This window comes from Marmota monax, unplaced genomic scaffold (assembly GCF_021218885.2).
Source record: "Marmota monax isolate L192 unplaced genomic scaffold, Marmota_monax_Labrador192_F-V1.1 WCK01_AAM20220418_F8-fsc00001, whole genome shotgun sequence".
Lineage (NCBI taxonomy): Eukaryota > Metazoa > Chordata > Mammalia > Rodentia > Sciuridae > Marmota > Marmota monax.
Window position 1 is genome coordinate 55447174 of NW_026693777.1, and position 20049 is coordinate 55467222.

Here is a 20049-nt window from a genome sequence, read left to right on the forward strand (position 1 = left end):
AGGCAGCCTCAGATCCAAGAAACCAAGCAAGTAAATGTTTCTGAACCCTTCTGGGGCTTCATTTTGTCCAAAAGCAGTTTTTTTCTTGCTCAAGCCAGAACAAGAAAGAACACTATCACTGCAATAGAATGCTGACCTGTAGGACTACAGAGTGAAAAGAGAAGGGTGGAGAATGGATCCAGGTGGGACAAAGATACCTGACACTGATGAAAACAAGAACCACCCTAGGTTTCTGGCATGAGAACCTGGTGAAATTGTGATTTATTGAAATGGGAAAATAGGGAAAGGACATGACATCAAGGATTTTGTTTTGGAGATGCCAAATCCTCAGTTGGGTATAATTTTAGAACTGTCTTTCTATAGATCTTATGCAATTCCATAAATCTAAATGAGCTAACCTAGAGATAGAGAAGGAGATCCAGGACAAAAACCTTAGAAATTTCCATATACCCCAATAGTTCCTTACTGATCTGGTTGGTTCTCTTGGTTTTTCATGCACCTTTAAGAATTCTGTTCTCTGAATATCTCACTTTCTTACTATTCTACAATATGTATCAAGAGTCTAATAGATTAATCACAATAATTCCTAGTAATAAACCAGCTCATAGAATTCCACCTGTCTGCTCTTCCAAGTTACACAAGTTTTCTAAAGTATCAAAAATCACTTGGATTGTGTGAAGGTATACATATCAACACTGAATTACCACAACCACTGTTCTTGGAAAGGCAGAATTTTAATGTACACAATGATATGACTGCTATCAGATTTTGCTCTCCTTTTCTTACCTATCAAGCCACCAATTTCTTTTGCATTCAGATTCTGTAAAACAAGTGCACAGTTTAGTTATCAATGTAACCTGGTGACAAAATTTGACTCTGAAAAATGTTTCATCAGAAAAATATCACCTGGAAAAAGAATATTGGAAGCTGGTACTGCCAACAGATAGATGTGCATTCATTAAAAAGTCAAGAACATCTGTGAGTGAATTAAAATAATGGGTGGAAGAAGACTATTCCCAGAATATCACCACTCAACCTTCCTTAAAATATGCAGTTCTACACTGACAGGTTGTCGTAGGCTGTTGCTAGTAGAGGACACCCTCAGCTACACACTTGACAGGCCTAACTGTAGGAAGGAATTGGCATTGAAGCACTAGACTCTGCTGGAACTGATGTACGCTGGAGATTTGTATCTAATGTAGCATCGTTATTCCCCTGAGTAAAGGCTCTTAGATCTAATAGCTTTTCCAGGAGCCTTGGGTAAAGAAAAGATAATAGTTGCTGATGTTGGGCTGGGGATGTGGTTCAAGCGGTAGAGCGCTTGCCTGGCATGCGTGTGGCCCGGGTTCGATCCTCAGCACCACATACAAACAAAGGTGTTGTGTCTGCTGAAAGCTAAAAAATATTAAAAAAAAATAGTTGCTGATGTTGAATTAGCATAGATTCCTCAAAGAGTACCCCTCAAACCTAGCTCCCCAAACCCTTAGCAACTCTATCCTAGCCACAGTCTTTATCGATGAGGATATGTGAAATCCTGATTTTAATAATTAAACAACACAGTATTTTACTTCTCATTTTGATCACTATGCTTAACATTAAGGCAGTAAAGCATATTTTTTTCTATCTAGGGAAAGCAAAAGTAAGTTAGGTTATTGTCATAAATTTTAATGGAAAATCTTAAGTGACATTTAAAGGGTCATGGTTAAAAATACAATGCTTCTCTATTTGCCACCATAACCTTTTTAAGCAAGGTACACAATGTTAGTATTTTAGAACTATAAGTAAAATCTGCTCAATTTGTATTTCTAATTCACACAGCGTTCTAGGGAATGAAAACCGTCCAGGGGCTTATGAACTTCACCTGTCAGTTAAGGATTACTGCTTTGCCCGAGAAGATCGAATTATTGGAATGACAGTAATTCAACTACAGAACATAGCTGAAAAAGGAAGCTATGGGGCTTGGTATCCTCTTTTGAAAAATGTGTCCATGGATGAAACTGGTTTGACTATCCTCAGAATACTCTCTCAGAGGACCAGCGACGATGTTGCTAAAGAATTTGTAAGACTTAAATCTGAAACAAGATCTACTGAAGAAAGTGCTTGAAACAAATACTGAAATATCTTTTGAGAATCCATATACTCTCATTGATTGACTACTGCATGCATGTGCAAATACATGGGAATGTTTATTTCACTACGTTTCACTGTTTGCCAGTACTCAAGTACAATGTCTACAAGGTATGTGCAAAACCTGCTGAACTTTTATACCAATTCTGGTCTTTGGGAAATCAATGTTCCATGAAGTGCCAAAATTATGATGTAAAGTGAAATATCAAGATTCTCTTTAAATGTTTATTTCATCTCATTACCAATTTCTTAGCCATGAAAAGTTTTTTTAAGTTTGTCCATTAGTTATCTTTGTTACATTAGTTTATATGGCACCATCAGAAATCATTTGTTACTCAACTTCTGTTTTAGCCTTACCTCATTCATCTGAGTAAATACCCTTTTCTACCATAACTAGAAATGCAGTGACTTCTAGAAAGTATTTGTAATTTTATAGTTGCAGATATATTGTGATGATTTTTGCATACAAATTAAAATAGAAAAGGTGGGAAATATTTTATGCTGACCAGTTTCCAACCTTTCTGAAATATCACTGTGAAGAAATGCTATTAAAGCAAACTTACACAAAGCAATGCTAAATAGTTTGTTAACGTTTGATATATTGACAAACCTATGTTCTTTAAAACTGCCAAGGTCACATCACATTTGTTAAAAAAAAAAAAGGTAAGTTGATGCATTTGCCACATAGCATTATGTCTCAGCTTTACCATAATTATTCTTTGGAAAGTCATAGGCTTAATGGTTTAGAAATGGTATGGAATAACTGTTCTGTTAGTAATTTCCCTCTGACAATTATGACTATAATCAGTTAAATGTTTTTTTTTTTTTTAACAAAACTCAGTGATTTATTCTGAATGCAGCATTATTATATATTGCACTGGAGCCAAAATTTATGTATTCATCTATTTAGTGAAAGGACAAAATGCAAAATTGTAAGCAATTTCTTCAGTTTGTTATTTACAAGCCCAAAATGCATCATATTCAATAGGAAAACAACACAGCTTAGTACATTGATATCCCAACATTGGTTTGGTTTTTTTATTATGAAATAGCTTATGAATATTGCATTTTCTGGAGTTTTAGGATTTGCCTTTTTGGAATCTGTGCCTAACTCCTTGGTTACAGAATAGTAATTGTAATTTATGGTCATAACTGTTAGTGGACTACCTACACATGCAGAAACAAGAACCTATTACATCGATTGTTTTGTAAACAAGCTGGCCTAATATGTTAAAGAAGAGATTGGTTCTGAGAAAGATGACACTACTCATTCTGCTACTGGGTGTGAAAACACCCAGACCAGTGAGATTGGCTAATTTGTGTTAAACTCTTAGGCAATTGCTTTGTTAATGACTTCTCCAAATGCATACTATGATGCGATCTCTGGCATCTGCATTAATAAATGGATGTATTCTAAGCATTTGCAACACTTTTGCCTTCTTATTTCATCTATGCAAATAATTACTTACTAATAAAAACACCATGCCCTTTTTACCCTATATAACACTCTTCACATTATTTGGTTCTAATTTTCATTCAACAGATATTATGTTCAAGGAAGCAGCTATACATTATAAGATAATGACACTGAAAATAAGGAAGTACTAGTGTACTTCCCTATATCTTGTAGAACATTGTTAAACCTGTGAAGGAAATGCAACAATTTAAATTAAAAATTATAAAAATTTTCATCAATTTATTGAAAAAGTCAGATTTATCTTAAAATGATTTATTGTTTTACAAGATATGACAAACTCTTTAGGAACACATCAATTTTATAAAGCATGAAACATTTGAATAAATGGCAGTTCAGGACTGCTTTGATTAATTGAGATTTTTGCAGTATATATTTAATTGGATCAATTTATTTATTCTTTTCAAAATATACAGTATATGTCTACTCATTAGTACCTATATTTTATGATAGTAATTTTGAAATCCTATCATTTGTTTTTCTCCAAAGGCCTAAGTTTTTTCTGCTGTAGTCAGGACAATACCTCTTGTATTACTTTCAAAATCCCTCTAAGGTTGTCGGTAAGCTCTGTCAACTTCAATGCTCCATTAACATATGTGGCAGTTTATTCATTCTAGATAAAAGCAAAAGCTCTGCACATCTAAACCTCACATTACAAGTACTTAAAGATATGCACAGAAATCAAATTTGGCCAGAGTATTTAAAACCTTAATGGAGCATTTACTATTCAAAGGAATTCTGAAGAATTATTATTTAAGGTAATCACATATCCTTAAGAACCTCTAATTCACTTAAATTCAATATATAAATTATAAAAATATCTCAAAGAATGACACATTTATAAATGACAATCCTAGTCTAATATCTTTCATTGGGTCTTTTTAAAAAAAAAAAAGTTTGAAGTAAGGTTTGTTTTCTCTTAATTTGCTTAAACTACATAAAGATATTATTATACTACTTAGCCCAATATAGCACCTGTGATTGCCACAAACAATGAAAATAATCATACTAATTAGATGCAGGGAATGTCCCTGGATGAATGTCTGATTCTCCCTTCATTTGGAAGACTTCTTGGGCACACAGGGAAGAAGAGACTGCCCTCCCCGGGCACTACCTGCTTCTGTGATCATCCCAGTCTTTGAAACAGCTTTGCTTCTCGAACTCCTGGATCTCCCAGGTCAGTGATATTTCTGCTACAGGCTTCTAGTGTTAGTTTTGCAGAACCTCAAACTAGGGCATGGTTCCTGATGCTAGATAAATCCTAATCTATGAAATATATATACACACACACACTTGGCATCAGAGTACATTTTAAAATCAGTTGGTATGTTACTGTTTTTGTCCTCCTGTCTTTATGATATACACTAATGGTCCTATTTTCTTTCACCTGCCTAACTTGGGTTTAATTTTCTTTCTGGTTTATTAAAGTCAGACATTATATTATTATTCCTTTTGTCTTTGTGACATTATGTCATTTATTTAAAAATTTTCCTGAAAGCACTACCTCAAATACATTCCACAAATTGATATGCTGGATTTAGTTTTCATTCTTTTAAAAGTGCTTTGTAATTTCCCATGTAACTTCTTAGATGGATTGGTTATATGTAAGTATCTGATAAAATTTCTAAATATTTAGAGACTTTTCTAAATATATTTTATTTCCAGTTTGACTCCATCAGGGTTAAAGCATTCACTTTATATGGTTTCAGTCTAAATGTTTCAAGTGCACTAGAAAGAAATATATGCTTTGCTGCTGAGTAAAGTGTCCTACAGCAAAGTGAAGCTGGTTGACAGAGAATGTTCTTAAATATTCTGATTTTCTACTAGTACTGATAAAAACTGGATGTCTCCAAACATAAAAGAAAAACAGAAATAAATTCACAATTGTGAAGCTGTTATTAGGTATACACATTTAAGATTATGACAACTTCTTGGCGACTTGACCCTTCTATGTATTATTGCTCCTTGTTCTTAGTAGTGTTTTGCTGTTCTAATGTCTAACATACCCCATTACTGGTATAGCTTTCTTTTAACCTGGCTTTGAGTTACCTATAATTTTTACAATTACAGTATGATACCTTTAGCTAACACACACTTTGTCAACTTGTATCTAAAAAAACCAAAAAAAACAAAAACAAAAAACTAAGGCCAATCTCTACATGGTTGGTGTATTTAGATCATTTAACTATATTGGTTTTACTTGATTGTCAAAATTCCAACCCGAAAAGGCTAAAATGAAAAGCCCATGATGTTTTTGTCTCCTTTATGGAAAAGCATTCAAGTTTGACAAGTTAATACAGGTCTATATTGTCATCTTTCTCAGGAAATATCAATGTAGATGCTAAGATTTTCTTTTAGCTCTTAAACTTCATGAAATCAAATCATTTTATTCAAATGTCTCCCTTAAGAATTGGAGACCGAGAGGGATGAAATGACTTTCTATTTGCATAGAAATATATAAACAGACAATGAATTTAAATAGGTTCCTAAGAAACATGGGTATTCATATTGAGTCACTGGTATCATGTGGGGTTGAATAGTTAAGTGTACATATTAATATATAATAAAAGTATACATTCTACATTATATAGAAATATATAAAACTAGATTTCAATGCATAACAAAAATGAAATCTAGATGAATTTCATACCTCACAATTGAGTCGAAATGTAATGGTTCAGAATAACTGTCTGCACAATCTAGGATTAAAGAATAATTTTTAGTTACAAAGAAATCGATTTAACCAAATTAAAATTTAAAACTTTCCTAAGAAAAGTGAAAATCATATGCACAGTTCCACTGAAAGAAAAATTTAGACTAGATGGCACAAATTTATATAAATCATTTTAGAAATCTGTGGGAAGCATGGCTGAATAGAGGCACCTAGTCCTCTCCTTCACAAAAAGAGCCAAAGCAATAGGATCAAAACTGCATATTGATGTGAGTGGTCAGAGGAGAACACTGGATATCAGTGGGAACCTTGTGATATCCAAAGGCTTAGGACAACAGCATAGGAAGAGAAACACAGGATCTGGCACCTGCAGCACCAGCAGGGGAAGGGGGCATCTCCCCTCTGCAGGGTTGAAGATGAAAGAATTCCAGCAAATTCTATCAGTATGAATCCTGGCGATCCCAGCTACTGAAAGGCTTTACAACCCATACAGGTATACAGTCTAACTAGGTAAGTAACCTGAAATTGGTGTAGTATCCTGGCTTTGGAAAAGGGATTGGTATCCCAGCAACCCTCCAGGATACTTAGGCAGGAGCCATCTTGAGAAGGACATATTATCTGAGTTTGAGTTAGTCTTGTGGTCAGAAAATCCTGCCTTTTCACATCTTGGAGGCCACAGACATCCCACTGTACTCAGTGTTTAAACTGTGCCTCAAGAACTATGTTGGCTAGGTAGAGTGAGTGACATAAAACCACTGAGAACACGGCACCAGAGGGGATGAGTATTGCAACAGGTGGGGGAAAGGGAAGGACACCACCTTTAAGAACAAGAGGACCAGGATCCTGCCTTCTGAGGCCAAGGGTGTGGCGAGGTGACTATATGATTTCACACCAGGGCCAGGACCAGAGGCAATTATCCATGAGATTCCCACGGTTTCTTGCCCTCACCCCCACCAACAGAGGTAAGCACAGGTACCTGTCACTAACAAGGTAGGGAAAGAACTTTGTGGCTCCACCGCTAACCTACCCACCAAGGCATGCAGCCTAAGAAGGTCTAGAAAGTTTCTCTCGTGACAGCCACATTCTGCTCCCACTCAATCCCTGGCTGGCACTACAGCTGAATTAATTGGGTGAGGGGGAGAAAAACCCCTAGCTGTCAACCCATTCCTACATGGACATTCCAACAGTCAAAGCAGGAAAACAACAATTACTGCCACAGGTCCACCCACTGGTCACAACTTCTCTGATCTTGCACTGCTGACAAGACTTGGTATAAATACCACAAAGGGTATGCAGTGATTCTTGCCCCCACCACTCCCCATGAAGCATGTGTGTCCACACAGCTATCTAGCCAGAGGACAAGAGTTTTAGACACCTCACCACTACAGGTACCTCCAGTACCAGGGACCCTTACAAGTAACAGATTCAATATCAACAGTGCCTGAGAAAACTTCTGTTACCTCATAGTGGTGATGGTTCCAACTACAGGAGTAACAACACAGGGTGTACCCTATTATCTACACCACACCTGCCTGAACTGCTAGAATAGCCTCGTTCTTGCATGACCTACAGAGACAGTGTGGCTCTCTGACACAGTATATACTATGCCCAAACTCACAAAAACTAAAACTATAGAACAGTTGCATTGTGTTGAACTGGAAATAAATTCAACATTGCATAAGAAACTGATCCCCTAAGACACATCTTCAGAAGAAAGCCACCAAGAAGGCCATCCCATAAAAGAGATAGAAGCGGTGGGGGGAAGCAATAAATAACTCCATAGTAACAGTTTCCAAAGATATGGAAATGGATAAAATGCCTAAAAAATAATTTAAAAGAATGATTACAAAAAAAGCTTGATGAAATCCATAATAATGCAGATAAATAAAATTAGAAAATTATGAAATTTCTTATTCATATCTTGCATTAAGTTTCTGAAAAAAGCCAAACAACTTGGAAATAAAGGGCTCTATAAATCAAAACAAAAAGTCAGTTGATACCCTCAGCAACAAACAAGATCAAGTACAAAGAATATTGACACCTGAAGGAAGATATCTCAAAATATCACATTTAATAACAACAAAAACAGGATGAAGGTAGGATTCAAGGTAGTTGAGACACCATTAAATGGTCAAACTCCACATCACTGGCATGTCCAAAGGGGAGAAACAAGAGGGTAAGAGCACAGAAAACCTATTCAATAATAGCAGAAAACATCCCTAATCTTGGAAAAGCGAAGGACATACATATATATATACAGGAGACCAGTAGGAACCCCAAATAGACATTATCAGAAAAAACATCACTGTGGCATATTATAGTCAATGTTAAAATACAGGACCAAGAAAGAAATTAAATGTAATTTGGGCTTTTCTCATATTTTTAAGGGTAACCCCATTAGACTAACAAAAATTTTCAGCAGAAACCCTATAAGCCTGGTAGGCACAGAATGATATATTTTAAGTCCTTCAAGAAAATAACTAAAAGCCAAAAATACTATACCTAACAAGCTGTCCTTCAGGAAATGAAGACCTTCCAACATAAGCAAAAACAGGGTATTAATGCTACGAGATCAGTCTTTTTAAAAAAACTGCTTGAGTTTTACATTTAGAAGTGAAAGATAATTATTCTTTTACATGGTTTCATGATCATAATTCCCGCTAAAAGAGCAGATATACAAAAGGAAATTAGAAAAGGGTCAAATATTATCTATATAGTAAAGCATCAAACCAAAACAAGAAAAAAGAGAGGAAAAAAAAGAATAAAGATTATTCAGAGCAACTAGAAGAAAACCAGAAAAATGACAGGACTAAGTCCCTACCAGTCAATAATAATCTTGGATGTAAATGAATTATGTTCTCTAATTAAAAGAAGCATCCTGACCAAATGGATTAAAAAGACCCAACAACATTCTTCCTACAAGAAACGGACTTCACCAGTAAAGACACACAGAGACTGAAAGTGAAAGGTTGGAAAGTGATATTCCAAGCAAATGAAAACTAAAGTAAACAGGAGTTGGTATCCTTTTATATGACAAAATGGACTTTAAGACAAAACAAACAAAAAAGTGACTGTATGATGAACGAGGGATTAATGCAACAAGAAAAATAATGATTTTACATATATGTGTACCTGAGACTAGAGCGCCCAATTTTATGAAACACTATTAGACCTAAGAGATAGGCTCCAATACAATAATTGTGGAGGATTTCAATCTCACTTTCGTCAATGGATCAATCATCCAGACAAATGCTTGAGTCTTAGCAAATCAATAAAAACCAAACCTGAAATCATATTCTATATCTTTTCTGATCATAACTGAATAAAATCAAAAGTCAGTAACAAATTTTAGAAATTATATAAATATATGGAGACTGAACAACACACTTTTTAATGAACCTGTGAGTCATTGAGGATGTCAGAGGGAAAATTAAAATTTTCTCGAAATAGATAATAATGGAAACACAACACACAAAAACCTATAGTACATAACAAATGCAATAGTGCATTTATAGAAGTAGCTGTCTATATTTTTAAAAAATACAGAAGATGTCAAATAAGCCTCCTAATGATATATCTCAAGGCCTTATAAAACTAAGAAGAAACCAAATCCAAAATTAGTACAAGGAAATAATACAGATTAGAGCAGAAATAAGTGAAATAGGGACTAATAAAGCAATGCCAAAAAAAAAAAAATCTATGAAGCAAAGAGTTGAACCTCTGGAAAGATAACCCAAATTGACAAGCCTTGAGCCAGACTAACAGAAGACCGAAATAAAGTTAGAGAGAAAGATGAGACATAATTGTTACCTCAGAGATTCAAAGGATCGTTAGGCATTATTTTCAAAAACTATATCCTAAAAAAAATAGAAAATTTAGAAGAAATGGATGAATTTCTGAAAACATATCACCTACCAAATTGAACCAAAATGGTATAAAAAACCTGAATAGAAGAACAGCAAGTAACGAGACTGAATCAGTAATAGAGTCTCCCCAAAAAGAAAAGCCCAGACTCAGATGCCTTCACTGGTAAATTCTATCAAACCTTTAAAGATCTAATGGCAAGTCTTAAAACTACTCCATTGAATTGAAAGGGAAGGAATCATTCCAAACTCATTCAATGAGACCAGCATTATCATGATACCAAAAGCTGACAAGAACACAGTTTTTAAAAATCCATAGATTAACAACCATAATGAACAAAAGATGGACATACTTCAAAAATAAAATGCCATATTATGTACATCAAATTCAATAGTATATCAAAAAAATTATCCACCATGATTTAGTTCTTTTCATTCCAGGGTTGCAAGGATGACTCAACCTACACAAACAATAAATGTAATGTATCACATAAATAGAACAAAGTACTAAAATCAAAGACCATCTCAATAGATGCAGAAAAAGCATTTGATACAATTCAACATACCCTCATGATAAAAACCCTGGCTAAATTAGGTATAGAAAGTCCACACTTCAACATAATGAAGGCTGTATATGACAAACCCACAGCCCAACATCATACTAGGGCAAACATGGAAACATTTTCTGTAAGATCACACACAAAATAAAGTGGTCCACTATTCTTATTCAATATAGTACTAGAAGTTTTCACCAGATAAATGAGGCAAAGGAAATAAATAAAAGGCATACAAATATAAAGGAGGAAATCTTAAATTGTCCTTGTTGGAAGATGATATGCTTACAGAGAAAAACTTTAAGATTCCACCAAAAGACTATTAGAATTGATAAGCAAATTCATTCAAGTGGCAGAATTTAAAATCAACATACTAAAATCAATAGATTTTTCTATATACCAATAATGATTTTGTTGAGAATGAAACCAATCCATTCACAATAGACACACATACTCACACTCACACACACAAAATGCATAGGAATAAATTTAAGGAAATTAAAGTCTTTACAGAAAAATTACAAAACACTGATGAATAAAGTTGAAAAGACACTAAAAGATGGAAAGACCTCCTATTTTCATAGATTAAAAGAATATAAGTATTATTCAAACATATTCATTCTACGCAAAGAGATCTACAGATTCAGTGCAATTCCCATCACATATGGATTGCATTCTTCATAAAACTACAAAAAAAAAAAAAAAACCCACTTAAGTTCACAAGGAAGCACAAAAGATTCCCAAATAGCCCAGATTATCTTGAGACAAATGAACAAAGCTAGAAGTAATACAATACCTGATTTCAAGACATACTACATATAGATCAATAGTACATATAGGACATATAGTACATATAGATCCATAGCATGGCATTGGCATTTAAAAAAAAAAAACATGAGATCCCAGAAATAAATCCACACATCAAAGAATGAACAGCCTCTCCGACAAATAGCGCTGGGAAAGCGAGACATCCACATGTAGAAATTTGAATCACGACTCCCATCCCTCATCCTGTAGATAAATCAAGTCAAAATGGATCAAAGACCTTAATGTGAGACCAAAATTTCTGAAACCACTAAAGGAAGTCATAAGGAAACACTTCAAGACACAGACACAGATATTGATTTTCTGGGTAGGACTCTGGAAACAAAAACAAAAATTGATAAATGGAATTACAGCAAACTAAAAAGCTTCTGTGTAACAAAGGGAGCAATGAACAAAGTGAAAAGACAACCTAAAGAAAAAAAATATTTTCCAGATATTCATCTGACAGAGGGTTAATATTTAAAATATATAAGAACTAAAAAAAAACACCAAAAAAGGATTGATCCAATTTAAAAATAGGCAAATGACCTGGGTAGATACTTCTCAAAAGAAAAAATATAAATGGCTAACAAATATATGAAAAAAAAAATGCTCAATATCCTTGGCTAGCAGAGAAATGCATTTCAAAACTACAATAAGATACTATCTCACTTTAGAATGACTACTCTAAGAAAACAGAAAATAATAAATGCTGCTGAAGATGTAGAGAAAAAGCAATTCTTAGACATTGTTGGTGGGAATGTAAATTAGTACAGCCACTATGGAGAAAACTATGGAAGTTTCTGAAAAATAAAAAATAAGAAAACCAGCTACCATACAATCCATCTCTCTCTCTCCTGGATCATAGATTCAAAAGAAATGAAGTCAGCATACAAAAGGATACCTGCATACCCCTACTTATTGTAGCACTCTTCACAATAACTAAATATGCCTAGGTGCCAATCAACAGAAAAATCAGTTAAAGAAAATATGATATACATAAAAGCAATGAAGTATTATTCAGTCACAAAGAAAAATAACATTCTGTCATTTGTAGCATCTGGATGGAATTGAAGGACGTCATGTTAAGTAAAATAAGCCAAACACAAAGGCAAGAATTGCATGTTCCTTTTCATGTGTGGGGGAGGGGAGAGGAGGTCAACCTAAAAATCAAACAGTGATTATTAGGAACCGGGAACTATGCTAAGGGGATGGAGAGTGGGGGGTGAAACAAAGATGAAGGGACACTATAAATATATCCTGTATGCATGTATGGAAATGTCACAGTGAATCCATTAAAATGTACAATTAATGTGTATTAATAAAATAAATATTCAACAACAGAAAAGAAAAAGGAAATTATGAATGAGCAATTCTCAGAGGAAGAACATAAATGGTAAAAAATATATTTAGAGAATATTACTCTTAAGGGAAAAATGAGAATGAGAAATATCTCACACTCAAACTGGCAAAAATATTTAAATTTTCTTCAATAAATAACATAATATTTGAGCCCATCTTCCTCAATGTCATTAACAAGATTCAAGAAGACCTTGCATCAGGGAACTATAATGTAACAGCCCAAGCTAAAAGAAATTATGTTTTGGATGTAAGAGATAGCATGCTTTATCATGATGACAGAAATGAAAAGGAAATAATGACGGAAAATGTTACCTTTCAGGCAGATGACCCTTGGTTGTGGAGGCTGTCCTGTGCATTGCAGGATGACTAGCAGCATCACTGACTTTATCTAATAGATGCCAGAGAACACCATCAGGTCTTCAATGATAATAAGCAAAACTATCTTCTTTTCTGACGTTGCTAATTGTTACCTATAAGAGCAAAATTACCACAGCTCAAAGCCATTGCTGTAGAGGTTAAGGCCACAAGTTTTAGATTGACACTAGCCAGAGTTGAAATCTTGATTCCTTCAGTAGCTTCATGCAATTACACAAGTTGCTCAACTCTCCCGCACCACAATTTTCTCATCAGTACAATTTATCATTGTGTCACACTCATAACAATACTGACATTTAAATAAGAAAATGCATATGCAATATTTATTGTTTCCATGTTTTTATCTGTACATTATAGTTGTACATATAGGATTCATAGGTACATATTCACACATACACACAATATAAGAGGAGTGATACTGGCCAAAGCACATGGAATATTTAGAATAGTGATTGGTAAGCACTTGAATAATGGTATCAATTTACTATTAAGCTAATTGAACACAAAGGACAACTAAATTAAGGAAATAACCACTCAAGGGAGAAAGGCCGATAAGGTAAACAAAAGTGATGATGAAACATGATTGAGAGATAGTTGATTCTTAAAAATCATATTTCCAAATGATGGAATTCTCTGCTCCAGAATAAACTGATAAAATCTAAGGAAATCTAGGAAATCAGATTTTTTTTTACAGATAGGAAATAAATGTGCTGCATTACTTGACTTTTTGTTTGAAATAAATGTCACAGCATGGGTATTTGAAAATTATTATATATGCATGTTTGTGGGAAACTATTAATCACTGATAGAATTAAAAATGGAATATATTTCCAATAAATAAAAAAAGAAAAGCCAACAAACTGTCCAAATAATAAAAGAAAATTGAATAGTAATATAGAGACAATAAAATCAGAAAGCATAGGAGAAGACTATGAGTGTGAAAATTATGATGATAAATGTATAGATGATAAATCTCTCTATACTCATACAACATTAAAGCCAAGTTATTTCTTTTACTAAGAGCCATATTTTTAAACTTTAAAAAATAAGATTGGATGGGGGAGACACAAGTTAAAATGATGGCTAGACTGAAAGGTCAACATCACCAAGATAATGGACTTGGAGTTAATAGCTCTCATTCCTTGTTAGGGATTGGACCTGGAATGTCCCCCAAAGTCTCATGCATTGAAAGTTTGATCCCCAGTGGAGTAATGCCCAGAGGTGAGATTCTGTAAGAAGCAATAGGATCATGAGAGTTCTGACTGCATCAATAGATTAATTCATGGGTGATTACTTTGTTGGGAGGTAGTAGAAATTATAGGATGTGGGGCCTAGTTGAAACAGGTAGATCACTGCAGGTACACCCTAGAAGGATATATATTGTCCCTGGCCCCATTCTCCCCCTTCTCTCCTCTCTGTTTCTGCTTCCCAACTGCCATAAGGTAAGCAGCTCTGCTTCACCACACACTCTTACCATGTTCTACCTCAGCCCAGACCCAGAATAAATGGAGCCAGCTAACCATGGACTAAAAACTCTAAAACCAGAAGCCAAAATAAATCTTTCTTCTAAGTTGTTTTTATTAGGCATTTTGCTTTAGTAATGCAAAGCTGACTTAACATTCTCCAAAATAAAATGAAATATAGACAGTCATGCAAGCCAAAACAGCTCTTAGAGGGCTCAAACACCAGCTAAAGAATCTACAGCAAAATAATTGAAAAAAAAATTACATTATCCACCTGGAAAACTTTGACTGGTATACCTGACACACCAGGAGACAGCTAGGAACAAAGAAGAAAGGCAGAGGCTATTGCTACCTTCCACATAGCAGGAGCAAATGTTCCCCACAGCAGGCTGGCCCACAGAAGAACTTCTTTTGCCACTGAGGCGTCCAGTAGCCATTCCTGACAGGAAACTCCAGAGAGAAAGAGAGTCTCATGACCTTCATTCATATAAGAAGACACTCTTATCTAGCTGCTTCTATAAAGGAGTGGCCCCCTCTCTCCACCCTGGGTATACCCGAAGCCTGAACAGCAGCTGCCCCACCAGTACTCAGTTTAGATTCAGCCCCAGTGGCAGCACTGTGTATGAAGAGGTCAAAAACCAATTATGTTAGAGGAGATACTTGTTTATCCTGTCAGAGTCTATCATATACAAAACATTACATGGTGCCCATTAAGGTTTAATATGTACTTTTGTTTTTATACTGGAGATTGAACCCAGGGGCACTTTACTACTCAGCTCCATTCCCAGGTCTTTTTGTGTTTTATTTGTTTTAATTTTGAGACAGGGTCTCACTAAGTTGCCAAAGCTGGCCTTGAACTCACAATCTTCCTGCCCTAGCCTCCCTAGTCACTGAGATTAAGGGCATTCATCACCATGCCCAGCCAATTTATGTTTTTATATATAAGTTCAGAAATAAATTTAAATTAGGGTTGGAGATATAGCTTAGTGGTAGAGCATGAGTGAGGCCTATTTCAATCTCCAGCCTCTCCACCTGCCAACATACACACTGATAAATTTAAAGGAAAAAATATAATGAGATAATAATACCTCATGCTTGCAAGGATGGTTGTTTACTAAAAAGACAAAAGATAACTATTTCTAAGGATATGAGAAAACTGTAAACCACTGTAGTAACTATGGCAAACAGGAACAAGGTTCCTCAAAAATTTAAAAAGAATTACCATATGATCCCAGTGATTCCATTAGGGGGTATATATCCAAAGGAAATGAAATCAGTATGTTGAAGAGATGGCATATTCACAATAGTCAAGGTATGGAATCAACACAAGTGTCCATCATTGTATGGATAGGGAAAATGTAGTGTGTGTGTGTGTGTGTGTGTGTGTATATATATATATATATATATATATATATATATATATATATATATATTGGAATACATAAAAAGAAAACACTGTCATTTGTGACAACAAGATGATCCTGGAGGATTTAATGTCAAATGAATAAAGATAGACAATGAAAACTACAGAACACTAAAGAAAGAAATTGAAAAAGACCTTATGTATGGTTTGGATAGGAGATGTCCGCCAAGTTTATGTGTGAGACAATGCAAGAAGGAAAAATGATTGGGTTGTTAAGAGTTAACCCAATCAACGATTTACTCCCGATTGGGATTAACTGAATGGTAATTGAAGTGGTAGGGTATGACTGGAGGAGGTGGGAATTGGGACATGGCTTTGGGTATATATCTGTATCTGGAGAGTGAAGTTTCCCTCTACCTTCTGATCAGCATGATGGGAGCTGCTTCCCTCTGCCACCCTCTTCCGCCCAGAGGAATGGTGCTTCCTGTCTATGGATGGAGACTTCTGAAACTGCGAGCCCTTAAATAAACCTTTCCTCCTCTATAGTTGTTCTGGTCAGATCTTTTAGTCACAGCAGTATAAAAGCTGACTAAAACACCTTAGAAGAAGGAAAGATTTCCCATGTTCTTGGATAGGCAGAATTAAAATTTTCAAAATGCCCACACTACCAAAAGCAATGTACAGATTCTATGCAATCTCCATCAAAATACCTATGACATTTTTTCACAGAACTAGAAAAAACAATCCTTAAATTTATTGAGAAGATTAAGAGACCTACAATAGACAAAACAATTCTGAGCAAGAAGAGCAATGCTGGCATCACAATACCAGACCTGAAATTATACTACAGAGCTATAGTAACAGAAACAGCATGGTACACCGTGCACCAAAACAGACTTGAAGACTAGTGTAATTCAATTTAAGACACAGAGATAAACCCACATAAGTACAGTTATCTGATATCAGACAAAGGTACTAAAACATACATTGGAGAAAAGATAGTTTCTTCAACAAATGGTGCTGGTAAAACTACAAATCCATACATAGTAAAACTTGATTCCTGTCTTTTACTCCACACAAAAGTCAAATCAAAACAAATTAAAGATTTAGGAATTAGACCAGAAACTTTGCAACTGCTAGAAAACGACACTGATCACTGCAATATATTGGTAGAGGTGTCAACTTTCTTATCCAACCTCTTAAAACAAAAGAAATAGAACCAAGAATCAATAAGTGGGAAAACAAAAAATTAAGATGCTTCTGCACAAAGACCATGAAGAGAGCCTACAGAATGGGAAAAGATCTTTGCCTCTTGCTTCTCAAACAGGAATATAGTGACCAGAATATGTAAATAACTCAAAAAACTTAACACCAACCAACCAACAAACAATTAATAAATGGGCAAAATAAATAAACAGGTTTACAAAAGAAGAAATACAAATGGTCAACAAATATATTTAAAAATGTTCAACATCCCTAACTATCAGAGAAATTCAAATCAAAACTAGATTGTGATTATATCTTACTCCAGTCAGAATAGTGATTATTGAGAATACAAATAATAATGAATGTTGGCAAAGACTGGGGGAAGGTATCCTTATACATTATTGCTGGGACTGCAGATTGGTACAACCACTTTATAAAGCAGTATGGAGAGTCTTCAAAAGACTAGGATGGAAGCACAGTAATGCCACTCCTCAATATTTATCCAATATACTAATATCAGTATGCTATAATGATGTAGTCATTTCATTACAACATGAAATGCAGATAGAAAGGGGGACCTAATGATGGACTAAAGATAAATATAATACTAAAAGGAAATGATGGCCTGGCACAGTAGCACATGCCCAGGGACTCAGGAGGCTGCACGTTCAAAGCTGGCCTCAGCGACTTAGCGAGGCCCTAAGTAACCCAGTGAGACCCTGTCTCTAAATAAAAATTTTAAAAGGACTGATAATGTGGCTCAGTGTTTAAGTGCCTCTGGGTTCAATTCCTGGTGCAAAAAAAAAAAAAAAGAGGAAATTATGAACAAATAAAATATACTCTAAAAATAGATTACATGAATAAGTTCCTAGAAAAATTAAAATGGCAAAATTGGCAGAAAAACGTACAAAATATAAACAAATGCTTAAGCATTGTTTTTAAATATTTTAATTTTATTTTTAAAAATCCACCTCCAAAAAATGTCTGTGGGTATGTCAACTGGCGCAGCCACTCAGGAAAGCAAGATGGTAGCACTTCTTTGGAGTTAACTAACTCAGCAGATCCAGGCTTTATATGTCAACAAAGTCCTTGCACAGTTCCCAATGGAGAATGGAAGAGCAGTGCTTCCAGAGGTGCGGAAACAGCGGCCATCACTGGGGAGGACCAAGATGACAGGTGGATACCAAGCACACCTCACTGTGGAGCATTAAAGGAACAGACAGCCTGAAGGTGTTGGCAGCAGGGGTGGAGCTACCCACTGATGGTTTTCAAAAGCATGGAATGACATAATCCAGAGCATATTATTTAATCAAAAGAATCAAAAACATGTACTCAAAACTACCTGTTTTAAAATAGCAGATATAAAATCAATACCTTGGGATGACAGGGGTTGGGGTATACAATGGGAATGGAGACTGAAGGTTAAGAAATTTTAAAAAAAAATTTAGAACATAAACATGTTTTAGAAAGAACACAAAATATTCTTTCCATCCATACCTTTCTATCTGATTCACAACATGTTTATTAGACTCGATTGCCCTATTAAAGGACAAACTCTACCAGTATTTTAATTTTAAGATTAATGCTCTTGGGAAAAAAAAGGTTAATCTAAAAATGCTCTGTTATATTTCCAAATTATTTTGCTCTCAAACATTCACTGACTTTAAATTACATAAAAGTTAATGGATTTCTTAGCCATGGTTTTATTATTTTGGAAAAAATTTCAGATGTCACTAAAATATTAGAGTTCACAGTTTCTTCACATTGATTCCTTTGTTCCTCCCTGATGGACCCCCATCTTTGCACTATAGGAAAGTCTGGGAACAAAATCAGATCTGTGCTATTACTCAGTTCTCTGGTTTTAGAGTTAGCACAGTGGTGATCAATGTTATTAACTTACATTGCTTTTATACTTAGTTTTGAATCAAATGTCATTAAAGAAGTTAAAGAATTTTTTGTGCATTCAAGGAAGAATAAAATTTTTGGAATAACAAAAATAATTAAACCTCTCTCCTTTTGCTTAACTTCATTTTGTAACCCTTTTCTTCATAAAACTAATCTACACACACACACACACACACACACACACACACATTTTTTTTTTCTTGGGGTGAGGTTAATGGGGATTGAACCCAAGGACATTCAACTGCTAAGCTACATCACCAGCCCTTTTTACCTTCTACTTTGAGACAGGTATGTAACAAGTTGCTTAAGGTCTCAATAAGTTGCTGAGGCTAGCTTTCAACTCATGATCCTCCCACCTCAGCCTCCTGAGCCTCTGGGATTATAGGTGTGCCCCACTGTGCCTGGCAGAAATATATTTTTAACTTTTTTTTTTTAGAATTATTTTTGTTAAGTGAAAACAAAAACTCCCTATGTTCCCTAAATATAGGTACCATGACACAAGAATAAACTTAGTAAATCCAGCAAGTACTGATTGAAATTTTAAGATATTCACAATGAAATAGAATGGAAAAATATATAACACTTGAATAATACACTAAAACAGCAACAACTTGATAAGCTCCTATTGAAATTGGCAAATATTATAAAGAACTTATTTCTCAACACTATATAGAAAATTTAAAAATATTGACCAAATATTCTGCCACAAGGGAAATGTCATTAAATAGGAGGGAGGAGAGAAGAAAGGGGTAGGAAACACACATGCCGTGCTATAGCCATGCTAAAAGGTAATAATGAAAATACCAAAACTAACTTCCCTGTAGCAGAGTGAAAAGAAAAATATTGGCAAAAAATAAGTTAGGAATGGGAAAGGCATTGTCT

General features: G+C 34.8%; 1 protein-coding gene and 1 long non-coding RNA gene across 5 annotated transcripts in view; one reads left to right on the top strand and one right to left on the bottom strand.

Moving 5' to 3' along the window:
• Positions 1-3556, top strand: part of Unc13c (unc-13 homolog C) — a 601300-nt gene extending 597744 nt beyond the window's left edge. For all 3 annotated transcript variants that reach the window (XM_058584813.1, XM_058584812.1, XM_058584814.1), the window contains one exon: positions 1819-3556. In XM_058584813.1, the coding sequence (XP_058440796.1) occupies positions 1819-2104 (286 nt within the window). In that variant the 3' untranslated portion in view covers positions 2105-3556. The remainder of the gene's footprint in view (positions 1-1818) is intronic.
• LOC124104632 (uncharacterized) overlaps positions 1-20049 on the bottom strand; it is a 39246-nt gene that overhangs the window by 7679 nt on the left and 11518 nt on the right. For both annotated transcript variants that reach the window (XR_006855480.2, XR_006855479.2), the window contains exon 2: positions 13168-13325. This is a non-coding gene — a long non-coding RNA (uncharacterized LOC124104632). The remainder of the gene's footprint in view (positions 1-13167; positions 13326-20049) is intronic.